Genomic DNA, 27,704 nt, shown 5'->3' on the forward strand with positions numbered 1-27,704 from the left:
AACTGCTTGACCCATAAGAGTCTTCCACCTTTCTGTTTTTGTTTGTTCTAGATTCCAGCATTTTCATTCTCTTTTACCTGTGTACCTGAAATAACTTGCACATCCTTTGGAAACATCAGATTTTGACCATTTTGATTGAACCGCCACATCAAATTGCCAACAGAGAAGCTATCATGTGCAAAGAGACAAATTATATGAAGTTGTTCTTTTAATATATTATATTGGATTAACATCATTTATGTCTAAAAGTTCAACTGGTAGGCCTTAAATCTTCCTAATGGCTGGAGATTAACAAAAGCTCTGCTACTTGTCTATGAGAAGCAAACACTGAAATATGTTCAGTGCAGTCCACGGTACTTCTACAGATGTTGTTATAATGTATAAGTCCATTAAAGTTTTAGTTTTATTAATTGGGGGCATAAAGCACAGCAATAAAGTGCTAATAGTAGATTATATTTTTACGAAACACGTGCTGACCACAGTTTAAATATTGTGTGAAGTCTAGGCATCACAATACAACTATTACCTAGAAATTCAATCATGCATAAAAAAAAAATACATTGGAATCACACTCTTTGGGGAGGACCAGCAACAGTACTTTCTACTGCCACCACTGTCAGATTTTTGTGAGCACTCCTGGCTCTCAGATTAAAATACTGAGAGAAGTTAGTTATGTTCTTTTCACCATCAATGCACACCAACTTCAGGTATTTGGACTAGTCAAGGCTAACCTGAATCTAACTCGGGATATGCCTGAATCTCATAAAGTGAAGGCCAACCTTAACCCCAATCACTGTGGAAATCATTATGTAGCTTAGGGACACTGGGTAGTAAAGGATTTCCCATGCTGACCTCAATATGTTGGAACAAGTGGACACTTTGTGGGATATATTACACACTTTGAACCAGGCAACCCAGCCTATTAATTAAGGGTAAATCAAAGAGGTGAACTTACTGCATGCAGTAATTCCTCCAGGACAAGGTCCAGTTGGAGAAACTTAATGATCTTACATAGATGGTGAAGATCAGTACAGGAAACAGAAATTTCCACAAACACAAAAACAGAATAATGATCCATACAGAACTCTGTCAAGCAACTAAAATTGCACCTGACGTTCAGAGCCCCAAAGCATAGTCACTTTATTATTACTACTACAAACATAATACACACCTCCCGTCTCACACACAACCCTAGCCACTAGCCATGGCAAGTCCATCTCACACAATGACTGCTTTGTCTATCAATTTGACTACAGTCATTAAGGGGAGCTCTTCAGAAGTATGTTATATTGTAAATAAATATCAAGGGATAGACAAGCAACACACATAAAAGTTCCTGGTGAACGCAGCAGGCCAGGCAGCATCTCTAGGAAGAGGTACAGTCGACGTTTCAGGCCGAGACCCTTCGTCAGGACTAACTGAAGGAAGAGTTAGTAAGGGATTTGAAAGTTGGAGGGGGAGGGGGAGATCCAAAATGATAGGAGAAGACAGGAGGGGGAGGGATGGAGCCAAGAGCTGGACAGGTGATAGGCAAAAGGGATACGAGAGGATCATGGGACAGGAGGTTCCAAGGGATAGAGGTTGATTAATCAATGAATGGATTTTCCTGGTATTGGTTAGGTGTGTAAAAGTAATTGACATAGTGATTAGCTTGAATCAGCCTTCAATGATTCATGCTGAAGTGGATACTGAAATAATGAGTAATAGAAGGATGCCAATGTGAACATGATACTACATTAGGTGGTCTGCTAATCTATTTATTCACTATTGGTGGATGACAGGGATACCCTTTTGGTTAGAAATCTCATTAGGGACTCTTCAAGGAAAAGTAAACACAATATAATAGAATTTTGAGTTTGACTCAAAGTGAACACAATTTATATAGACCCTAAGTCCTCAAATTTAAGTGGATGTGAGAAGTTGATTTCCCAAGAATATATTGGAGAAAGTCATATAAAGGATATTCCAGTAAATAACTAAGCATATGAAGATAAAATTCTCAACAATTGCATGCTGCTTTGAGAAATAAAAACTCTGGGAACCGTGACCCATCTATGGCTTCACAAAAAGATTAAAGGTAGTACAGAATTTAATGAAATGTTCCACGAAAGGTATTGGAAGAACAGAAACTTGCAATGCGTGAACATATCATAAAAATAATAAATATAGAATATGACAATAAATTAGCCAGAAAAGAGAAAAAAAAAACTAATGTCAAAGTTTCAACATCTACATTAAGGAAGAGACTAGCAAAACTAAAGTCAAAAGAAATTATGACTGGGCAAAGGGAATTGGCTGAGGTATTCAGAAAATACTTTGTATGTTTCTTAAAATGTAGTATCAGTAGTGCTAGACAGTGAAGAACATAACAACAAAGATAAGAGAAATTACTGGAGAAATTAAGGGGACTAAAAATTGTAAAACCCCTATGATGGCTGCCTCTTAATATTCTAAAAAAGATGGTTGCTGAGATATTGGAACACTAAAGGCAATCCGTTAATCCTCATGATATTGGAAAGATATTGAAATCAGGAAGTAACAAAGATAACTCCATTATTCAACACAAATGAACGAGGAAGAATTAAAAGACTTTGACTAATTAGCTTGGGCAAGACATTGGAAAATGATTGATACCTGTCACCAATGCTTCAGAAAACTCTCAGCTTCAATAGCATCAGCTCTTCACACTGATGGAGAAGAATGTCTTCAGTATCACACATTAGGAGCAGGCTCCCCTGGCCAATGCCTATCCCCTGTGAGATAGGCTTTTCCAGATAGTCCACTCTCTTGAGGAGAAACCCCTCTGCCTGGAAGATAGACAGTATTGGCCACTTCTCTTTGGGAATAGGACTGTTATACCAGATCATTCATGACTATAACTCTTTCCCGTGAGAGGTTGGTCCACCTGGCCTGACTGTTCCTGCTACCTGCATTGTGAAGGTTTTGGCTTTGGGTCTATATTTACCAGCTCCAGGTTAATTTAGAAGCCAATGGAAACACAAAAAAACACTAATTTTGTAATAGAAATTTAATGTACACTCCCAGCTTTGTTAAACCCTCTCTGTCATGGTCCAGTCTGAAGTCCGCATTCCAGTTCACAGTCTGGTCCGCAGACTCCGGACTCCGGGTCTTCCGGCTGTCCCTTGTTTCAGTTGGACTTCACCATAAGCACCTGATGCTCATCTTGGGGCTGGGAATATAAGTGGCCCTGGAATCACGTGTGGTTGCTGGGTTGCCTTGTCAGTCTCCCCTTGGAGCAACCCACTGGTGGAAGGCTAGTGCAGTCATTGAGATATGGATTTGGCTGTTCTGTAGACTGCTGAGGTTACTGGCCACCTCAAGTCTTGGAGCCACCCTGGACCCAGCTCCCTTCCTGTCCCTTGCCTCTGTCGGGTAAGCCAGGCCATTTGCCGTTACCCTGCGGTTGGTTCTGTCCCTCCCTGTCCCTTGCCTCTGTTGGGTGCCAGGCTGTTTGCTATTACCCTGAGGTTGGTTCTGTCCCTCCCTGTCCTTGCCTCTGTGGGGTGGAGTCCTGTGTCCTGCCCAGGTGTTGCCTCGAAGTACCCTTGCCCCGTCATGTCCTCGCCTGGCCTCCAAGTAGCCGAGCCTCACCACATCCTCGCCTGGTTTTGGGGTCTGAGCCCAAGTCAAGACCCAGGTTCTGGGTCCTTGTCCAGTCTCTGGCTCGGAGTCCACGCCCAGGCTCCTTGTTCCCAGTCCCTCGCCCTGGTCCTGCTTCCTTAGTCCAGTCTGTGTTCCTGTCCCTACTCCTAGTCTGCATACTGTCCCATCATTTAGTTTTGTCCGTTCCTGTTCCTAGTACTGCAGTGTTTGTGACTTGCACTTGGGTCTGTTCCCAGCACCCCCCATTGTGACACTCTCTCAGTCTGCACAGCTAAGACAAACGGGCTCTACTCAAGCTGAATTTAAAATAAACTATGTTACTGATGAGTCATTTAAGCAAAGTAGGTCCAGGAATCCTCTCATATGACTTATACATGTTTGCTAATTGAATATGCAAGAAAATATTTGACAAATGGAATGTCAAATTGGCAATTCACAATGTTTTATGCCACCTACCATGCCACATTGAATCTTTCAATTTATGCAAGCTTCAGCATTAACTATCACAACCAACAGTCAATTTCACACATTAGTCCCACAATACTTAAAGACCATACGCTCCACGATTGAGATTCTAGGCAGTGGAGATCAAAAATTTTGGCTTCATCTGAATGAATGCATTAAGTTGGGAAAACCCTTTCTTTACTGACTGATTGAGGGAGATTGGTTAGCTTCTGCTTCTTATAAGCCAAATACAAATCAAAGAGAAATTAATTAGTTAATTAATTCAGCTAAGTGTTATTGCTCTGATTTTGAATGCTGTGTGTTATGTTGACTGTTACTCGATTAATTACACTATTGAGGGCAGCACACACTGTGGATAATTAAGGAAGGAAATCCAGTGCAAGGCAGCATAAGTAAAGGAAGGAAATTGGGAAATATTTACCTAGAAACTCTTCCCCAGTCAAAACTATAAATGTGCTTTAACATGTATAGTTAGGAACCCACACCCATTTGTAGGCAATTGTATTGAAGAGCAGAGATGTTTCAGTATTGAAGCATGGTAAATAAATTAAAGCTAAAGTATGTTTCAGAGGTCAATTCTGTGAGGAAAATTGAACAACAGAGAAAATGGCTAAAACATGAGTCCAACAAGCCTTCAAACCAGTATTTTGCAGATTAATATTGAACTCTAAATTGACAAAAACTGTTTTGCAGTGATGAATAAGTGGCAAGCCTAGAATTCTTCATTTTCAGTGTTTCTGTGCATACATCATGAGACTGGCCCTATACGCAATTGATACCTTAAATCAGTCTTATGAATGACAAGAAAATCCATGGTGGAGGCACTACAAGACTTCAGAAACAACAAAACAGACACAATGCTTGAATAGCACTGATTGTGTGGAGCAAATTGAATTGACTTTACATCTCAAAAATAAGTAAGTCGTACACATGCTCAGTGAAAATCAATACAAAGGTTAAATATAAAAATATTTTATGCAGTGATCATTGAACAACACTTAGTTATGGCTGTGCCTGCTGAAAATAAGGCTTAATTTGTGTCAGCAATATTTTATGTCCTTTCTTGATACATGAATCTAAATTACAGTCAGAGAGCATAGGTCTGGAACATGAGTGAGAATGGTACTAGAAAGCATTATCTCTAATTGCCACTCTATTTGTTATCTGGTGACTGGGTCCTTCATTATTCTGAGACGTTGAATCCAGGTTCATAGTGTGAAAAAAGGAATCCTTGCAATAAAAACTGACTTTTATAAACCAACTGTGACATACATGCCAATAGAATCTTCAGCCATCTTGACATAACATTAATGGTATTTACAAATTCAACAGCCATCTATTTCCTATTGGTCTCTATCAAACAATCAGTGTGTAGTTCCAGCAGAAATTTGAAATCTGTCACTGGGAAGGTTCATTATCAAGGAACTGAAGACTCATAAGTATAGTGGATGATATTCAGCTTTCACCAAACACATTTATGTTTATACTCTCAGAAACATTTAATTGTAACTGCTAAACAATGCTGGAAAACATCAACCAAAGCAATATTTGGTTGATTGGAGAAGATGGCAGCGAGATAGAGCTCGCAGCCGCCACTCCGGTGGTGATGTCTGTTATTTGTCAAGTAGGGTGCCGTGCACAATCCTGATGGAGACGGACGTGAGAGCACGGAGGAACATCTGGTGAACCTTCTGAAATGCCTGCTTCGCTGCTGCTGCTACTGTGTGGTCTGAAATCTCCAGAGGGGAAGGCCCAGGATCCTCGGCTTTGCTTGTTGCTCGGCGGCCAGGGTGGGGTCGAAGCGCTTGGCAGAGGATGGTGCTCAGAGAGGCTGTGTCGGAGGGGCTAGTCCAAGGCTCGAAGTTTTCAGACGGAGTCGGAGTCCGCTGCGGTCGGGTGCTTCCAATGGTGCTGCATTGGCAAGTTTGCGGTGCTTGGAGGTACATGGCAGGGAGAGTTTCACCCTTCTGCTGCCTGCGTGAGATGATGAGGCTATCGGGACTTTGAGACTTTTTTTTTTACCGTGCCCATGGTCTGCTCTTTATCATATTATGGTATTGCTTTGCACTGTTGTAACTATATGTTACAATTATGTGGTTTTGTAAGTTTTACTCTTGGTTTGTCCTGTGTTTTCTTGTGATATCATTCTGGAGGAACGTTGTATCATTTTTTAATGCATGTATTTCTAAATGACAATAGACGAGGACTGAGTGTCCTCATAATCTAATTTATCTTCAATCTGACTCTTTTTTTCCTATAGAATACTCTAGGTTCTGGCTTTTATATTTGGCCTTTCATTAGCCCAACTTTAGGAAAAGCTAAATTTCATTTGTCATTTGCTACACCCATAGCGTTTGATGCAAAGTTCATTCTCATTGTCCATTTTAGTCCATTCTTGATCTATTTCAATACAGATAGTGTACACAACAGGAAAATAGTAGTTTTAAAAAAGTGTTCTGTATCCTTTTGTACAGGGACAAAAAGGTGGAGTAAGCTTTTTGGAATTATACTTTAAGAACCTCTTTGTTAGAAAGAAAGACTTTGTAGTTATAAATTTGCCAGCATAGGTCTGTCAAAAATAACTCAGTACTCCATGTGCCATTTTTATGAAACAATAGTGACTCCAAGTAGGCAACAAAAATGACTGTGTAATCTCACACAATGAGTTCAAAACTGAAATGAATAATTATAGTTATTGTTGGTCTTTGTTAAGAAAGGAATGGAAGATAGATCACTTTCTAGAACTCCACATGTTTTTCCAGTGTGCTGCTGCAAGTTCTTAAACATTATTATAAACCACAGAGACAACATCGGGATTTTTCTCGAACATCTGAAATTTGTGAGGGAAAGGTCCTCAGCCAGTTGCTCCGCTTGCTGCCTTCTACAATTTGAAGAATAGCAGACAGTATTTTTCTTAAATTAAATAGAGAAAGAGTATTTCAGTAAATTTACTTGAAAAAATATGATGTTAGCATCAAGAAGGATTCAAGTTTTCCATTTCATTGGTCACAAACAAAAAAAAAGTGTCACCAGATGTACCCAGTCTCAATTGTATTGTGTACATCTATAACGGTGTAATGGAGTTGGGGGTGGCTGCAGGTTTCACCATTATAACAGAAATGTTAATTATTTTGCAAAGAAAATTTTCATGTTGCCATTACCAAATGCATGGAAAGATATTGCAACTGATTGAATGTAATCTATCATCTTTTAGCATTTCTGTTGAAGCCAGTGCAAATAAACGGGTGGAAGTGACTGTAACTGTAAAATCTATAAAAACCCTCCCAACCTGCATGGGTTTGAGATGTGGAAGGAAATCAGAGCTTCAGAGGAAACCCACGCAGTCACACAGAAAATGTATAAATGTCCTCACAGATAGCACCAGAACCAAGGTGTCTGGAGCTGTTCAGCGGCAGGTTTACTGGCTGAGCTACTGTCTTGCTCCAAAAGCACAGTCCCCACCTGCTTGCTTTCATAACAGCTGCAAAAAGCTGATCTGGCAGACCCTCCACATTCTGGAGGGCAACAGTGAATCCAGATGCTAAATGAGCCTTGGTAACATGGTCTTACCCTCCCTCCTGCACTCCACCCCCCGCACCAATCTGCCCGTTAAAGCTGGCAGTGGGGATTTGGCTTCTACCAAAGTTGTGAGATGTTTTAGCAGATTTTAAGATTTTACATGACCTTATGTTCAGAGATATTTAAGAATGTTTAAAGCTGATGTATATATGTTTTTAATCTTTATTAGAAGCACAGTAAAAATCATTCAGGATAAAGTTTGGTTGGTACTCCGTGCACCATCCTGAATGATCATTCCCTCCTTCACTAGTGCACATGGGTTCTTGTCTGTAATCCATATGAAATACACTGAAATTAATCACTTAGACTACTCGAAGAATACCTGTCAAATCTGTGAATTGCCCCATCAGGAGGCACAAGAACAGCAGGTGCATGCGAGGACCATGATGCAGCATACTGACTTGGAAGAACTTCTAACATCACCAGGTCTAAGTTCCAGTACTCCTTCAGAATAGCACAAAGGGAACACCTTCACCAGAAGGAGCCGAGGGTTCACCATCCAGTCAAGGATAATTAGGGAATAGATGAAAATACTAGCAGTGCTGAAAACTGAATAACTAAATACTTAGAAGTTATCAATAATAGTAAACTAAATAATAAAATTTATACTTTTCTATTCATCCACTGACTGAGAAATCCCTTCAAATAAGTGAGGTTTCCATTCTCATGCTGGTCTAATATGACATCAGATCTGAGTGGTGATTTTTTGTACAATGCTGAGAAATGACAGAGTCATTGAGCTCCTGCAGTGAACTTAGGAGCATAGTGATGGTTTATGTAAAGTTGATCTCATGAAATTTGGGACTTCTGTCCAAATTGGTGAATGTCATTGGTTTGCTTTTAGAATAATTGGTCACAGACAGGAAGATTCAGCTCAGTAAAGCAGTAATTGGTAGTTTGTGATGGCTGTTGGATTTTCAAAAGCATGAAGTGTTTAACCAATGCTGAGAACCAAAAGGTTATACAGTTCTGCATGGTTAATGAAATTCCCATACTGTGAAAAGTTGTTAACCATTCTCACTTTTGTTACCTGTTACCTCAGTGCTGCAACCTTTTGTTGCATGAATGAAGTTACCAAAGAGAAGTACTGGTAGACATGAAACAGCCTCTTTATTCGACAAAACAAGATACAGCAGGCATCATTTGGAGACCCTTTCAGTAGGGAGAAGGTCTGCCTGTGCCACAACGCTACACACATTTAAATGCCAAAGATCACAGTAAATTCAGAACAATTTAATCAAATCCAAATTTTCAATGCTCTCTTGAACAACAGATGTTTAAAATGTCTGGATCTTCCCACCATCACACCAAAAATAAATGTTAATTATTGTCATATCCATGCATGGGATGTTGATTGGATTCAGGCACATATAGACAATCAGTTAAGTGCCTGTTTATTGGTCTGTCTGGTCTGCATTTTAAATTAAATCTTCAATGTATATTTGAAACTGAAGACTAGTGGCCGAAGTGAGTTAATTGCTACATGTGCTAAACCCCAAAATTGCTCTAACACAATCTATGATAAGTTTCACAGCACATTTTGGGAATAATCAATAGATGTGGCCTTACTTGAACTGATCTTATCACAGGAAATATTCATTAAGAATATTATTTTAAATGATTACTTTCCAATGCATTGAAACTTATTTTGACATGATACACTTAATTTGCAGGTTTACCATGCTGGGAGTACTGGATGACACTTGAATTAGGTTTGTGCTTTACTGATGTCTTTCATCTCCTTTTGTGTTGCAAAATATAGAGTAACTACAAAACAGGCAGAGCTTAAAGTGCTGACTCCAGTCATAACAAGAAATGCAAGCCACCATCCACATCCTATTATAATCTCTCACTGTTACTTTGTCCAGAAGAAAGGAACAGGAAGCCAAGTCTATTTCAGTTTACAAAAATAGGCAATAATGTTTATCAGGATGGGCTTTGTGTGTATGAGAAAGATATTGCAGCAGGAAATTGTTAATTGTTAATCTGTTCTGTTATGTCCATGGCTGAAGGGATTAAACAGGATGTCCTTAGTGCACATGGTGGATTTGTTTTGAAGTAATGTGTCATGATGAAATATATATGTGTACACTGAAGAATAGTTATTGAACTGTTATTAAAATATTGTTTATCATATCTGAAGACAGGAATTGAAATGGATGTGAATGTGTTATAGGTTTCATGCATAGTATGCACATTTTCTAATGTTGCAATGGCTTAAAACCTAAATCCAAGTAAAAATGACAATTTGCTAAACTATCCAAAAGGAGCAACAAGGAGGGACCAAAGTAGACTCAATTCTAAGCAAATTAGATCTTTTAATTTTCTCTCCATGCACTGTAATTTCCTACTGAAATACATATATTCACATATTGTGAATACATTTACATATATTTCACAAGTGATTTCCAGAACAACCCAGAGTTACCTGCTCTACAATCTGATGTCTGGATTTGTAGCTGGTATGCATTTCTTACTCTAGTGTGCTGTAGGTCTGAAGCACAAGCTCAGTAGCAGGCTAGTGTGAACGACTAATTTCAGTTTTATACTTCTTGGTGTTTTACATGAGCAACATGACGGCAGGAATCCACTAACAGACTTGTGTGAATGACCAGCCAATTGGTTTGTGTATGTAGATTCAGTAGAGCTACTGGGACTTGATGTTTCAATCCCTATGGTAAGTTGGCACTCTCGATGTTGGCAGTGGGTTTGGAGTGGTGACAAGGAGGGAGGGTAGGTACGTCATCGAGGTCATCAGGTGGGCACCCTCCTTCTTTGACGTTTCGTTGATAAGCCCACGACATCTCCAGAGGGCTCAACGGTGCTACCTGGCATCCCAGATACACCCCCCTCAGTTCCATACCCTCCTGTCTTCATCTTGCAGCCCAGTTGTTGTCTTTCCATTTAATCCAAATCCAATTGCTGCTTTCTTCTGCTGCATTTGACAAAGACTTGATTGCTTGTTGGAGGGAATGACCCCTCACCCCCATCTTCTTCAATAGACTGGTCGTAGATGTAGCAACAAATCCCCTGCATCCCACTTCTACAGGGAAAATCTTGGTCTTCCAGCCATTCTGGGCAGCTTCAGTTGCCAGTTCAGAGTACTTGGTCTTTTTCCTCTCATAAGCTTCTTCGACACCATCTTCCCATGGTACTGTCAATTCCACAACATATGCCAGCTTGGCTGTTGTGGACCACAGGACCATGTCTGGCCGGAGTTTTGTAGCCGCAATGTCTGGGGGAAACACAAGCTTTTTTTCCCAAGTCCACGTCCATTTTCCAATCCCGAGCAAGCTGCAGAATGCTTACATCTTTTCATGTTGTATGGTGCTCTGGAGGTAAGAAGTATTTGCAAGGGTTTTGCAGTAAGTTTTATTTCCAACAGTATTTGAGCCAAAAATGATGGTTTATCATATGATGCGATATGTCTATCTTTGTGTTATTCTGTGCTGAGCTTTGCCGTATGAGTAGGCTTGTGACTGATTCCCCTAACGCATTTCTAGAATGCAGTTATGTCAGTTTTGCTGTGTTGTCACTTCCCTACACTCAACAATGGTACATGAGTGGTTTAACTCAGAAGTCTCATTACTGCTTATTGTGCATTAAAATGGGAAATATTAATCCCCTTCAGTCTTCATCTTCATACCCTTTTTATACCCAGCAGTGGTGACTTTTCCTGTTAGAGATCTAATGTTAGGTGACATACAAATAGCATCACGCACAAAATGCTGGAGGAACTCAACAGTCGAGGCAGCATCTATGGAAAAGAGTAAACGATCAACATCTCAGGCCGAGACCCTTCATCAGGGCTACTGAAAGGTCTTGGCCCGAAACATCGACTGTACTCTTTTCCATAGATGCTGCCTGGCCTGCTGAGTTCCTCCAGCATTTCGTGTGTGTTGCTCAGATTTCCAGCATCTTCAGATTTTCCCGTGTTTGTACAAATAGCATCAACTGTTTAAGATTTGTTTTCTATTCTCATCTCTGATCCGTACTCCACTCTCTTTTACACAATTTCCTATAGTATACTTCAAGATAAAACCCATTGCCTGCATTCTTCTCTGATTCAAACAGATGCTCAATTATAATCAGATGCACAAACTCATGATATCATGCTGACTCCCCGTGTACCCCTCCTCAGTCTAAAACGGACTTCCCTATCACTGAAAAATATACGATTGCATTGAAACACATGGAAACCTGGAGACCTAGAAACTTAACTACTTTTTAATGGGTCATCAATAAGTATTTGTGAGAGTCATGTAAAGACTGACGTTTTTAATTGTGAGTGTAACAGATGTGTTGTAGGTTGTCCCTATACAACACCACACTGAATCATTTTCAACACAGCACTGCGTTGATTGATTGTTAGTTCCTGCAGCTGCTGGCACTTATTACAGCAATTGTGATCTTACACCGGGCTCTTTGGTGGATGTAGCACAACAAAAGCAAACTCTCCCAGCTACAGAGGACTATTGCTACCCAATGAAAGGATTCTGTAATGAAAGGAGAGAATGGAACAAACAGACATCGAGCAGCAACATGAGGATAGAAATTGCCTAACATTGATCACTCCCTTAAGAAATAAGCTTGATGAAAAATTTTGGGGGATAATAACAGGAATCCATGCTCAGGAGCAAAATTTCACTGTGACCACACACAAAAATAATGCCTATTTAGATGAGATGGAGACATCAATAATGTAATATTATTAAATACATTGCTCTAATTTAGAAACATAGTATAATTCATTTTCTCTGTCTTAATGTTTTGCTTTGTTTTATGATGTAAACTTAGTGGCCACTTTTTTCAGTGCACCCGTATGTCTGCTCATTAATGCCAATATCTATTCAGCCAATCACGTGGCAGCAACTCAAGGTATACAAACATATTGACATGGCCAAGAGGTTCAGTTGTTGTTCAGAGAAAAAAAAACATCAGAGTGGGGAAGAAATGTAATCTAAGTTATGTTGACAATGGAATGATTGTTGGTGCCAGATGGGGTAGCTTGAGTATCTCAGAAACTGCTAACCTCTTGGGATTTTTACACACAGTGGGCTCTAGAGTTTACAAAGACTGGTACAAAAAGCAAAAAGCATGCAATCAGAGCAGAATGGTTGAACTGGTTCAGGCTGACAAGGAGGCAACAGTAACTCAAATAACCATGTGTTACAACAGTGGTGTGCAGAAGAGCATCGCTGAACGCACAACACGTAGAACCTTGAAGTGGATGGGGATGGGCTACAGCAGGAGAAAACCATGGACATATACACAATGGCCACTTTATTACATACAGGATGTATGTAATAAAGTAGTCACCTAGTGTATAACTACTTGTGGGCTTGCTCCTTTGCTTTACTATTCTATGCTCTGTGAGCTTACTTTTCTCATTATAAGTAATCAAGGCTAAAAAAAATTCATTAACACCAATTTCAATATCTAAGACCTAGTTTTCTTTTTTAAGCAAATCTATCAATGAAAAAACATGCAAATACGCCACTTCATTCTGTTTTAAGTGTACACTTGCATAGAAATTCCCTCAAGTCGTTGTCTTTCACAATGTCCAAAGATCCCAGAACTGTATTCCAAAAGTATGCAAATTGTCATGTGGAAAATGCAGTTCCTGACTGAAGTCAGTAATATCTCCCCTTGCACCTCCCCTTTTCCTAATCGGCCACCATTCAGATAATACTCTGGCAAAAACAGGAAAACAGAGTATTATCTGAATGGTGGCCGATTAGGAAAAGGGGTGGTGGAACGAGACCTGGGTGTCATTATACACCAGTCATTGAAAGTGGGCATGCAGGTACAGCAGGCGGTGAAAAAGGCGAATGGTATGCTGGCATTTATAGCAAGAGGATTCGAGTACAGGAGCAGGGAGGTACTACTGCAGTTGTACAAGGCCTTGGTGAGACCACAACTGGAGTATTGTGTGCAGTTTTGGTCCCCTAATCTGAGGAAAGACATCTTTGCCATAGAGGGAGTACAAAGAAGGTTCACCAGATTGATTCCTGGGATGGCAGGACTTTCATATGATGAAAGACTGGATGAACTAGGCTTATACTCGTTGGAATTTAGAAGATTCAGGGGGGATCTTATTGAAACGTATAAAATCCTAAAGGGATTGGACAGGCTAGATGCAGGAAGATTGTTCCCGATGTTGGGGAAGTCCAGAATGAGAGGTCACAGTTTGAGGATAAAGGGGAAGCCTTTTAGGACCGAGATCAGGAAAAACTTCACACAGAGAGTGTTGAATCTGTGGAATTCTCTGCCACAGGAAACAGTTGAGGCCAGTTCATTGGCTAAATTTAAGAGGGAGTTAGATATGGCCCTTGTGGCTAAGGGGATCGGGGGTATGGAGGGAAGGCTGGTACAGGGTTCTGAGTTGGATGACCAGCCATGATCATACTGAATGGCGGTGCAGGCTCGAAAGGCCGAATAGCCTACTCCTGCACCTATTTTCTATGTTTATAATCTATGTTTATATCCAACAGGTAGCAAATGATTGTGATGAGAAAATTACCTAAAACCCCACTTTTTTTGAAGTATAAAACAAAGGACATAAAAAATAAATTGCCGTTATTTTATTACCATTGAACTGGTGGAGGTTCTGCCCATTGGAAAACTGGATCAGAAAGTGGAAATAAGGGACTTGTCTGAGAGTGTTCCCAGTCTGTTGCTGCGTTAGGAAGACCTATTCATTCCAGGTGTCCACAATGATAGTGACTCTGAGGACAGCTTGGTTTAATTTCCCTCACTGTGTCCCCAACCATAAATGCAACTCAGTCTTGAAAGTGTCTACTCAAATTTTCAGATTGACATAGAACAAAGTGGAAGTGGTCATTTGTTCCAGAGATAATGGCTTCCAATTGTCTAATGCCAAAAAACCAACAGTGCATTTGAATTTCAAGGGCTCCCCCTTTTGATAAATATAATAGTCATCAATTGATCAAGGAAAGTGATCATTTTTAATAACTTTTCTTTTTGGACAGAAGCATTTGGACCTTTTCTCTTTTGGAAAATTACTCCATGGATTTGTATCTGAGAACAGTTACAAAGGTGGTAAAGTTACAACTTATTGTTCCTACCGTGGTGTAGCTGTGGGCCACCTTAAGCAAATTCGTGCAGCCTTGAGCATCAGCAAATGATCTTATTCCCAAGCAATTTGATGGATGGAGCTGCTTCATAAGGAAGTTGCAACATACTTCTACCACTTGAGAGAGCTGAAGAAGGCAAGCTGCAGACAATAAACTCTCTATAGTTTCCTCCTTTAATTCGAGGAGACCTGTGAGACAAAGGTTAGAAGTGTTCAGCAACAAAATTATCATAAGTTAGTACATTACTGAAACAGACCCTTCAGCCCACTATAATACTATATCTAACATGGAATTAGAAGTTATTTTTATTGAGCATCAGGTCAATTTGATATAATAATCAAAGGTTTAGATGTTTCAATTTATAATTTATAGACAGGAATCTTATTCTGGTCCATCTTCAACTTTGGGCCATGATGCAAAGTCAATTGACAAAATGCTGGAGGAACTCACAGGTAAGGCAGCAGCTGTGGAGAGAAATGGACAGTCGATGTTTTAGGTCGAGACCCTTCATCCGCAGAACCGGAGCATCATCATCTAAAGGGATAGTGATAGGGGCCAAGTCTTTCTTTCTGATCTATCTGTCCCCATCACCATGTCCCTATCCTTTTCCACACCATATCAATCTGCCTATCATCCACACACACCTCCCACTGACCTCCTCCCCCACCACTCCCGTTTCCTCATCCCAACTCCCTCCATTTATTCTAATCTTCACATTCCTCTCCTATCAGGTTCCATCAGTGTCAGCTCTTTGTCACTTCTACCTATCACCCTCCAGGTTCTGATGCAGGTCCCATTCTTACTCCTCCATCTGCCTATTAATCCCCACCAGCAACCGCCCCCCCATCCCCTGGCAAACAACTTACCAGAATCCATCTATCACATAAAAGCCCATGCTCCATTCCTTACATCCATCCTTTGGTATTGGCTTTCTCCTCTCTTATCTTACACTGCAGATGAATGATTTCAATCTAAAATGTCAACTGTCCATTTCCCTCCATAGATACTGCCGGACGAGCTGAGCTCCCCCAGTGCTTTGTGTGTGCTCCATTTCCCAGCACGCACAGCCTCTTGAGGCTACATGAACAACTTAGTCTGGTATGTGTAAATTGCAAGTTTTGATATTGCAAGATGGTTAAAGTAGCAGATTGCACCTTAATTGGCCCACATTTTCCGCAAAATTCTGGTGATATCCCTCGTAATTCTTTCATTACTGCATGTAACTGTCAGAAGCTTTGAATCTTTTCTGCAAGTTATAACTAGTTGCAGTCTCCCAGTCAAAGCAATTGCTGATAGTTTCTAAACCATGTTTACAATGATATAGTTTCAAAGCTCTTCACAGAGTCTGTTGACTGGCAATTTTTTTCCATTCTGCAATTCTTTTACATCTACAATTCACGACAAAGACCTGCTCCAGACTGTACTGTCTCCCCATTGATTTTGTTAAGGAGACAAGTTGAGAGGGCCTAAGAGGTTTGGATTTATTTCAATATTTCTTATAGAGTTTTGAAGTATCTTGTTTACTTATTGCTTAATTATAAAAATTCTTACTCATGCCTTTCTCAAGCATTTACAACTTCTAGTTTGCTGCTTTGGAAGTACTGTTGGAAATCAATAGAAAATAGTAGCAGGTGCATATAACTGGATATGGTTAGCAGACACTGCTAGGTTAAGAGAAAATGCATTGAGATCTATAAAATTAAAACAAGAGACAAGAACAGGATCAAAGGAAAAAAAAATTCAGGGAAAGAATTAGAAAAGCTATGTGTTATAAAAAGAAGACACCTCCACAACCAGTATCAACTGAAGGATTTTGACTGCAACTTGCCAGGTCAAAATAGAATCCCACTCCAAATCCTTATAATGAAACTAGGAAACAAACTGGTCAGCTGCCTTTATCCCCATTAGATATTCTAAGGCTTTGAAAGCCAATATTAAGAGCTGGGTGAGAAACAATATACAGAACAGAGAGTCGCATGTAAGCGATGTTGTGGATGTTCCACGGATGAATGCAGTTGTTCATGATTTAAATCCAACATTATTGCAGCTTATGGATTGTCAATGTCAGGCCTGCACATCCAGTCTCCACCCAGCTAACAGGAATCACCTGCAATTCATTGCCAACTCATCACCTGCAGCCTATTCAAACGCAGCTCTTAGCAACAGTCCCTTGTTCACCCATCAAAACAGCCAGCCTCAACCAGTTGCTCCTAGCCTTCTCTTACCTAGTTGCCATGTCCTGTTAAGTATCTGTTTTGTCTTATTCTGTGGCCCTGTCATGTTTTTTTTTATTTTGCAGTTTATTAGTAAAACTTACATAATACTAAATAGTCTGCTGTTAGGTCAAGCCTCCTATACATTTCCTGTCCAGATGGGTGAAACCACAAATGACCCAACAGAGAATGCGTGCCTAAAGAACTCATCTATTGGCGTGTGCCCACAATCCCAAAGTAACAAGAAACCATTGATTATCTGCTCGCCACTCAAAACCTCCTCTCTGTATTGAAACAGCAACCCCGCGACAGTCACCTTCCTCACTCAGAGCCCCAGATTCCAGCGTTTGAATGCTTCAATGGATCACCAACCCAATGCCACAATGTCCTGCCCAGTGCATCTTACACTGTGAGGTTCAGCCATCTCTGTAGTCTACACGTAATGGCTTCTCTGTAATGTTCACTGCTGAGGTAATGGTTTCTCTGTAGCAGCAATGTTTGGGTTATGGCTGGAGATAACAAGACCATTGTATACCTGTTGGCCAATTGGGGATTGTTGTTTTGTCTTGTGTATCTGGACGAAGGGTCTCGGCCCGAAATGTTGACCATACCTCTTCCTAGAGATGCTGCCTGGCCTGCTGCGTTCACCAGCAACTTTTATGTATCTGGAAGGATGTTGTTTTTCATGGTCTTTTGTCGAGGAGAGATGAAGAGAGAAGTCGTGTGTGGAGAGAGCTGGTAGACCACCAGACAGAGTGGACTGGGATCTGAGAGTCCGAAGGTCAGTGACATTCGGAGGAGACCGGAGGTGGAAGAATGACTACTGAGTGAGCTCCAACGTGACTTTGATTTGACTTGGGCCCTTTTTTTTGTTTGTTTATTGTCATTACTAACCCTATATTCAGATTAAGATTCATAAAGTTCTATCATTTAATTGCATGTGGTGTACTGTCTGGGGTATTTTGCATTGTTGGTTTGTAACTGGTGGTACATTACACAGCATCCACACAAACGTGATTACCCAGTTTGGCGGGGCCGAAGGCTGATTCCCCTAGACAAATGCGAGCTGGACGAGCCTGAGGGTTACATACAGATCCAGTGAGATTGCTTTCGTCATCTTCCTCCTGACTGGCTGAGCTCTGAACTAGGCCACTGCTAGCTGCGGCAGAAGAAAATATATCATTTGCAATACATATGAGAATGCACTGCAGAGATGCATTGGGCTTTGGACCTTCTGGGGAATGAGGGGAGGATCAGTGGATAGAATACCTTGCCTGCATTAAGGCTCACCCTCAATGCTGTGGAATTCGGGATCCTCATGCTGGAGCGCAGCTGGAATGCAGAAGTGCTGCTGGCCCATTACCACCACAGACTCTCGGAGCACTTGAAAGATGAGCTGTCTGCCCAGGAGCCCAGGAGATGCCCACCGACCTCTAAAGCCTCATCACTCTGGGCTCCCATATTAATACGCATTGTCTGGAACAACGCTCCAAATCAGCTGGTACCCCAGTTCCATTCGCAGAACAATCTTAGGCTGTCGAAACCTGGAACCTCATCATTAACACCTCCAAAACCCATGTAGTTAGAGAGAGCTCCCTTAACCCCCAAGAGTGTGAGCATCAGTGGAGAAATGACTAGTACGCTTACTGTGAAGATGCTGGTCACCCATAGATCAAATGTCTACTGTGTCCGGGAAAATGGCACCGTCAGGAAGAGGCAAGGGACCTTCTATCTGTTAAGTTCCTCGTAGCCTAACTCAGTATCTCTGACTTCCTCCACACTGTGACGACTCCACGAATAAAGAAGGCTCTGAGAGATTCCAGCACAGCAGGTAATTTCCTGGGCTGGACTTGACGTGTGCAGCTCAGACTCCTTACCGCTACTATTTTCAAACCCTTCTGCATCACTGCCATTGACAAGGTTTTTTCTGCGGACTGGGATGGTCAGAACACACACACAGCCTGTGTACACGAGCATCACAAGTCGATCCATTTCCTCCTGATCCACTCACCCAATACTCCCCTCATTTTGGGCAACCATTGGCTCTCCACTCACAACCCTCACTTCTGCTGGTCATTTGATTCACTGCTGAGTTGGGAACTCACCTGCCTGCAACCTCAGCTGACTTCACCCCATAAATCTGTGTAGACAGAGGAAACAACTGACCTCACCAAACTCCCACAATGATACCATGACTTAGTCATCACCTTCAGTATAAGGGTAGTCAGCACCCTGCTGCTTCTCAGACTACACAACAGCATGATTAATCTGCTCCTGGGCACCACCCTGCCCTGAGGCTGTCTATTCTCCCTCTCCCCTCCTCAGATCGAGAGCATGAATGACTACATCATCAAAACTCTACAGTATGGTTTCATTCAACCATCCCAATTCCCAGCTAGTGCAGGATTCTTCTTTGTCATAAAGAAAGAAAAGGGGTCTTCATCCCTTCATCGATGACTGTGGTCTCATCGAAATCACCAGTAAGAACCAATACACTCTCCCCTTGATGGACTGCACATTCAAAATACTCTGTGGGGCCCAGATTGTCACCAGACTGGATCTATGGAGTGCATAAACCAGATCTACATCTGGCAAAGGTGAATGGAAGACAGCGTTCATTACATCCACAGGCTACTACAAATATTTTGTGATGGTTTTCAGACTTTCCAGCAGTCTTGTCGTTTTCCAAGCCTTTATCAACAAGATCCTCCGATACATGCTAAACAGGAATGTGTTCGTCTACCTCGTCAACATCCTCATCTTCTTCAAGGACCCCCAGGACCATGCCGGTCATGTCTGTTCAATTCTTCAGCATCTCCTTAAAAACTAGCTGAACAGCAAGTTAGAAAAATGCCAGTTCCACATCCTAGTCATTTCCTTCCTGGGTGATTTCTTTCACCCCAAGGCAAAACCATGGACCTAGAGAAAGTACCTGTCGTCATTGAATGACCCTGACCATGCTCCCTCAAACAGCTACAACACTTCTTAGGCTTCTCCAACATCACTACTGTTCCATCAGGAGCTACAGCCAAATCACTGCTTCTGTCACCTCCCTCACCAAATCACCTACAGCATTTCACGGTTAACCTGGTCTGTTGCTGTGGACTCTGCTTTCAACCAGTTCAAGAGAGGCTCACCAACGCTCCCATTCTCCACCATCTCCACCCGTCCAGACCTTCTGTGGTAGAAGTGAATGCATCTGATGTGGGCGTGGGGCCATGCTCTGTAGGTGATGATCAGATGAGAAGTCACGCCCTTGTGCCTTCTCATGAAAGTTCTACTTTACACAGCACTATTACAGAGTAAGAGACAGGGGGCTACCCGCCATTAAATGGGCTGTGGAAGAACGGAAAACTCTGAGCCTTTCTTGATCTGGACTGACCACCAAAACCTCATATCCACTCACCATACCCACCAACATCAAACTCACAGGACCGTCTTCTTCAAGCATCTCATCTTTTCTACCAACCCAGCTCCACGAACACTAAGGTGGACGTAGGTTAGAAGACAAGTGCGCCCTTGGACTTCTGAGGCTTTGCAGCCCTGAGGACAAGCTGATTCTATGCCGGTGCCGCCAACTGAAGCATGACAGGAGAAAACGTATTATAGGGAACGGCGGATCAGCTGTCAAAAGGCTTTGTACTCAGATCACGCTCTCTCTATTTTTCTCTCGATGGTAGGGGAGTGTTTGTTGGTAGGGGAGTGTTTTTTGTTAATTCTTGAGTGGGCAAAATCAGAAAAAAGCGACACAGCAGACTTTAACACCATGCAAGTTGTGTGCCTTCGTTGGTCTCCACTCTCGCTGTGAAAGGGTGATAAGCCTCTGTAGCTTTATTAGGGAGGGAGCGAGCCTGTGCTATATCAAATTGTTGGGTCAATGATTAGTTATTGTTGTACTACAGATCATAGGCTTCATCGGGAGCTTTGCTATTGTTTGCCTGATGGGTGGAGGGTGCTGATGCTTATTTTTGCTGAAGTAATTGGGGGAAGGGGAGGGCTGTTGCTTTGCTGCCACTTGTGCATGAGGGCGGGGGTGGAAGTAAGGGGCTTTGGAGTTCTAATGTTTTTAGTGTCCCTTATTCCTTGGGGCACTCTTCTGTTTTTGTGGATGTCTGTGAAAAACAAGAAATTCTGGTTGTATATTGCGTACATTCTCTGATGTGAAATGGAACTTTTGAACTATTGATCTTGTATCCATTGCTCATCAAGGATTTCCAGCACACTCATCCAGACCGTCCTAGGTTTTCAGTTGCCAGCACGAAGGAGTGGGGAGGGTTCTGTCAGGCCTGCACAGACAGGCACCGCCCAGTCTCCACTCAGCTAACAGGAGTCACCTGCCACTAGTTTTCAACTCATCGTCTTCAGCCTGTTTAAAGCCAGCACTCAGCCACAGTCCTTTGTTAGGGATTTAGAATATATGTCTAGTGCACATTCCGGAGCAGAGGGTGGCGGTAATGCACCATTAAGCTGGATGCCAACTGCCGTAAAACAAGATACAGACAGACAGTCCTTTGTTCACCTATCTAACCAGCCAGCCTCAACGAGTTGCTCCTAGCCTTCAGTTACCTTGCTATGCTAAGTGTCTTTTCTCTCTTCTTTTGTAGCCCCTTGTGGCTTGTTATTTTGCAGTTTATTAGCAAATATTCTTTACTGCTAAATCGTCTCTGCTGTCCTGTTTTTGGGTAAGCCTTCTCCACATAGACAATTCCCTGACAATTAAGCTTGAAAAATGAGTTTAATTACTCCACAGCATGGAACTCTATGAGATCTTTAGCTTTTTAAAGGGCATAAGTACTAAGCAGCTGTCAGGCACCTGATTTCTGTTTGTTTTTGTATAGAAATTGAACTTGAACATTTGACAGTTTTACAAAATAGGGACAACAGCCCAATTTCAATTAGTCATAGAAAAGTACAGCACAAAAACAGACCCTTTGGCCCATTTCGTCCATGCCAAACCATTTAAATTGCCTGCTCCCCTTCAAACTGCACCCAAGCCATGGCATTGATACCCCTACCAGCCATGTATCTATCCAAAACTTCTCTTAAAGGTTGAAATTGAGCTTTCATGTACCACTTGCAATGGCAGTTTGTTCCATACCCTGATGACCCACTGAATGAAGAAGTTTCTCCCCATGTTCCCCTTAAACCTTTCACCTTTCCCCCTTAACCTGTGACCTCTAGTTGCAGTCCCACCCACTTGCATTCACCCTAACCCCTCATAATTTTGTATACCTCTATCAAATCTCCCCCCCACCATTCTAACAATTCTAATTGTTATTCTAATTCCAAAGTGTTTAAGTCTTCCATATAAGTTCAGAAATTTTAAAAAAACATTCAAAGCACATGTCCTTGCATTGAAATATGTTCAGTCGAGTTAGTTGACTCGTATGTATGGTGAAAACATGCACTACCTCCAAACATGGACCCCATCGTCCATGATATTGTGCCACCATAATCTTCCCTCTATTCCTTTCCTCCTACACAGCCCATAACCCTCCATTTTCTCTAATCCATTTGCCGATCTTAATCTTTTAAATGTCTCTGTTGTTTCAGCCTATTCCACCACCCATGGTATGTATTTCAGCACCACCACTCTCTGTGTACAAAATCTACCTCTGATATCTCCTCCTAAACATACCTCCACTCAGAATGAATGGACATCTTCTGGTATTGGCCATTACTGTCCAGGGGAAATGTGTTAGCTGTCCACTCTATCTATATCTCTCATAATCTTATAGACCTCTATCAAGTCGCCACTCATCCTCCAACACTCCTAAATGAAAAGACCTAGCTTGCTCAACCTTCCTTCATAAGACATGCCTCTAATCCAGGCAGCATCCTGGTAAATCTCCTTTGCAGCCTCTCTAACATTTCCAAATCCTTTCTATAATGAGGCAACTAAAACTGGACACAATAGAGTTTGAAGTGGAGTTTTATTTCCACTATAAGTATAAATGTCAGTAAATCTTGTTTTATAGTTTACCTGTGTAAGCATAGTGAACAAGTGCTTTAAGTGCTTCTGGGTCTACACCCTCCATTTTAATTTCTTCTTGCTTGGCCTCACGTACATCATTTGTAAACATGGCAGCGAAGTAGTCTGAAACAGCACTGAGGACCAGTCTGCAGGAAATGAAAATAATTTTATTCAGACTTAAAATGGAAAAATGTAACATTAATGCTTTTGTCAACATCATTGTCCTGAATAGTCAGGAAATTGTTACATATTTACTCCACGGTCTTCTTCAGTTCGGATCTTTCTGCTGGGAAATGATGTAAGATTTGCTAGTTACAGATAATAGACTTGATTTTTGTTATCTTTCTTTATCACAAGAGTTCAAAATAAATGACAAGTTAACAAGCATAATGCAAAATACTGAAATCTAAATTTGTATTTTAATGATAAAAATCATTAACCTCAAACTAAAATTTTGTCCTATGATACCAAGTCTTGTTTTTTTGCAAAAAATGTTATGACATTTTCAAATGTTTTAAATGACTATTAATGTTGATCCCTGAAATGTGAGTCAAACTTGATTAGGCTTTGTTTAATTATTGATGTCCTGAGTTGTAAGCCTAAAGTCTTTAATCACCACCATCTGGAAATCCCACGAACTCAAAACAGACATTTGAGGGAAGCAGCAGTGATGATTTAATGGTTAATTCCTGTTATTCATTTGTATTCTGTTTTTTTATGGAGGTACAATTTCATTGAGCTCTAAAGTGAATTTGTTAAAAGAAACAAAAGGAGTCTCATTAATTTCCTTTCCTCTGGCTTAGTTCTGTTAAGAAGCAATTCTCTCATCAGCTCAATTGTACTGATTTCTTTGGAAGAAGTGATCTTAGTTGGATTTTCATTCAAAAATGTGTTGCTAGCAAAGGTGGTGACAACTAAGACCATCACTGACTTTCTCTTTATTTTACATTATCAGTAACACAACAGAAATCATTAATGTTAGGGGTATGAAATAAAACTCTTATATTTAAACATGGTGTCAGATAAATAATATTCCTGTTAGCAGTACTAAAATTGAATAATAATTCAAATCACATCAATATTCAAGATGTCTCTTCAAAGTCTACACTTCCCTATTACAATAGGGTTTTAATACACCTGCCTTTGCACAGAGTTGGTATGAACTAACTCAGAAAATGAAGTAATTTGATAGATATAATTCTAAGTGTGTGTAAAAGTTCTACTTTAACTTCATCAGTCCACAGGACTTGTTTCCAAAATGCATCAGGCTTGTTTAGATGTTCCTTTGAACCCTTTGAATAGAACTTTTTGGCCCCAATCAGCAAAGGTATGTTTGGAGAAAAAGGTGCAGAATTTGATGAAAAGAACCTCTCCAACTGTTAAGCACGGGGGTGGATCTATTATACTTTGAGCTTGTGTTGCAGCCAGTGGCACAGGAAACATTTACTGGTAGAGGAAAGAATGAATTCAATTAAATACCAGCAAATTCTGGAAGCAAACGTCACACCATCTGTAAAAAAGCCGAAGATGAAAAGAGGATGGCTTCTACAACAGGATAATGATCCTAAACACACCTCAAAATCCACAATGGACTACCTCAAGAGGTGCAAGCTGAAGGTTTTGCCATGGCCCTCACAGTCCCCTGACCTAAACATCATCGAGAATCTGTGGATAGACCTCAAAAGAGCAGTGCATGCAAGATGGCCCCTGATTCTCAAAGAACTAGAAGCCTTTTGCAAGGAAGAATGGGCGAAAATCCCCCAAACAAGAATTGAAAGACTCTTAGCTGGCTACAGAAAGCATTTACAAGCTGTGATACTTGCCAAAGGGGGTGTTACTAAGCACTGACCATGCAGGGGGCCCAAACTTTTGCATCGGGCCCTTTTCCTTTTTTGTTATTTTGAAACTGTAAAAGATGGAAATAAAAAAGTTTTCTTGCTTAAAATATTAAAGAAATGTGTCATCTTTAACTTTATGCCTCTTGGAAATCAGTTCATCTTTTACTTGTTTAGCTATTCATAGTAACAAAAATTTTGACTGGGGGTGCCCAAACTTTTGCATGCCACTGTATGTATGTGTGTATATATATATATCATTATTTGGAAAATAGGGACCATTTTATATTTTTATCAGCTGAGGAACGCTGGCAATCAAATGTAACTCCAAAATGCATTCACAACAATATAACAAGTTATACAAGTCCTATAATGGTTTGAAAGAATTTTTTGATATTACCGATGGGCAGGAATCTTGTGATCGCCAACGATTAAGAGAACATCGCACAGCTGCTTGTGTTGGAGGTAATTCTCCATCTTTCGAAATGTTTGCTCTGCGTGATTTATTGACTGGAAGAACTCCTCTGAACTGCCAGCGCTCATCCTGTTAGAAGAACAGCTATTTACCAGTAGCCTGCAGAAAAAATGAAGAGAGCAAAATGAAACAATGGAAGTCAAACCTGGGATCATTAATTTGTTTTCCAAGCATAGGTGTTGCAAGGACTGATATGAAAATCAGTGCATGGGCTCCTTGCAATGAAACAAACAGATCACACGTGAAATCCAAATCCACACTGTGCTTTGGATTTCTCTTTGAATGACCAACATAAAATTGGTCATACAATGGAGATGTATAAAAATCAATTCCTTATTTTCATGATAAACATTATGATATTTTAAAGGAAGCCAGTTGTTATTTTCTATTGTTTAACTCATTAACATTTTAACATTAAATCGTCCAGAACCCATTCTTCACTTATTCTAAAAGCCTTCTCTACTTTATAAAATTAAACACATTTTACTAACAGTTTATATTGCTGAAGTTAATGATAATTTTAAACATACTAATAAAAAAGCTAGGAGCATCATATACCAGTGAAGCTAAAAGTTCAATTTAATTGATAGAGCATAGGCTATTAGAGCAAACACAGTAGAGAAACCATGATTTATTACCTGAGTTAAAGGATCTACATCTGAGAAGAGGTAGTGTAACCATGGTCTGAATTCATTGATTGGAACATTGAGTACATAACAAACATTGAGTTCAAAATCATTGAGTCTACTGGCTAGTTGAAGACAGATTACTTCCTGATCGAGGATACAGCTGTCACAGTAAGCAGATTGCAATTGCATTGGAAAAGCATTTCTCATGCGATGGGAAATGGAATTTGGAACCATCTCCTCTGAATGGTTGTGGTTGCTGGATCATGTGTAATTTTCAGCAGTGATGGGAAGAATTTTGTGAGAGATATGAGTTGAGGATAGATAATGACTATTGCCAGTAGCACTCACATCTATGGTGATGAAATGCTTTGAGAGGTTGATCATGACTAGACTGAACTCCGGCCGCAGCAAGGACCTGGACTGAATGCAATTTGCCTATCGCCACAATAGGACAATGGCAGACACAATCTCAGTGGCTCTCCACATGGCTTTAGACCACCTAGGCAACAGAAACACCTTCGTCAGGATGCTGTTCATCAAATATAGCTCAGCATTTAATACCTTGGGAGTCCTTGTGCAGAACACCCTAAAGGTTAACTGACAGGTTGATCCGATGGTTCATCATTCCCACAATTCTGATTGAGAAGTTCCAGAACCTGGGCCTCTGTACCTCCCTCTGCAACTGGATCCTTGACTTCCTAATCGGAAGACCATAATCTGTGTGAATTGGTGATAACATATCCTCCTCACTGAGGATCAACATTGGTGCACCTCAGGGGTGTGTGCTCAGCCCACTGCTCTACTCTCTATATACACATGACTATGTGGCAAGGCACAGCTCAAATACAATCTATAAATTTGCTGACAATACAACCATTGTTGGTATAATTTCAGGTGGTGAGGAAAGGGTTTTTTTTAGTGTGTCGCACCAGACAGTCAGCATTCTTGTCTGGCGCGTGGTGTCAGGACTGGTCTCCTTTTGGGTTAACCAGGTCATGATATGAACGTTCCTGACTCGACCCTTTTTTTAATGAGGCCGAGTGGCTAGCTCGACGCTCAACCCGGCATGGATAGAAAGCGTGCTGGGGGGGGGGGTGCGGTGTGCCCCGACTTGCATTCGAACTCGGGAGCCTTCGCTCCAGAGTCCGGCGCTGATGCCATAGCGCCACCAGCCGGCCGATGAGAGGGTGTACAGGAGTGAGATATGCCGACTAGTGGAGTGGTGCCGCAGCAACAACCTGGCGCTCAACGTCAGCTAGACAAAAGGCCTGACTGTGGATTTAAGGAAGGGTAAGACAAAGGAATACATAACAATCCTCATAGAGGGATCAGAAGTGGAGAGAATGAGCAGTTTCAAGTTCCTGGGTGTCAAGTTCTCTGAGGATCTAACCTGGTCCCAACATATAGATGTAGTTATAACAAAGCAAGACAGGGGCTATACTTCATTAGGAGTTTGAAGAGATTTGACATGACAACAAGTATACTCAAAAATTTCTATAGATGTACCGTGGAGAGCATTCTGACAGGCTGCCTCACTGTTTGGTATGGGAGGGGCTACTGCACAGAACTGAAAGAAGCTGCAGAGGGTTGTAAATCTAATCAGCTCCATCTTGGGCACTAGCCTGCAAAGTACCCAGGACATCTTCAGGGAGCAGTGTCTCAGAGAGGCAGCGTCCATTATTAAGGACCTCCAGCATGCAGGGCATGCCCTTTTCTCACTATTACCATCTGGTAGGAGATACAGAAGCCTGAAGGCACACACTCAGTGATTCAGGAACAGCTTCTTCCCCTCTGCCGTCCGATTCCTAAATGG

At 41.2% G+C, this 27,704-nt stretch overlaps 1 protein-coding gene across 2 annotated transcripts in view; it reads right to left on the reverse strand.

Annotated features, from left to right (window-relative positions):
• LOC134352950 (kelch-like protein 4) overlaps positions 1 to 27,704 on the reverse strand; it is a 189,830-nt gene that overhangs the window by 37,117 nt on the left and 125,009 nt on the right. For both annotated transcript variants that reach the window (XM_063060631.1, XM_063060630.1), the window contains exons 2-4: positions 25,188 to 25,361; positions 22,962 to 23,098; positions 14,757 to 14,953 (exon numbers count right to left, since the gene is read on the reverse strand). In XM_063060631.1, the coding sequence (XP_062916701.1) occupies positions 14,757 to 14,953; positions 22,962 to 23,098; positions 25,188 to 25,361 (508 nt within the window). The remainder of the gene's footprint in view (positions 1 to 14,756; positions 14,954 to 22,961; positions 23,099 to 25,187; positions 25,362 to 27,704) is intronic.

The sequence above is a fragment of the Mobula hypostoma genome, chromosome 10 (assembly GCF_963921235.1).
Source record: "Mobula hypostoma chromosome 10, sMobHyp1.1, whole genome shotgun sequence".
Classification (NCBI taxonomy): Eukaryota; Metazoa; Chordata; class Chondrichthyes; order Myliobatiformes; family Myliobatidae; genus Mobula; species Mobula hypostoma.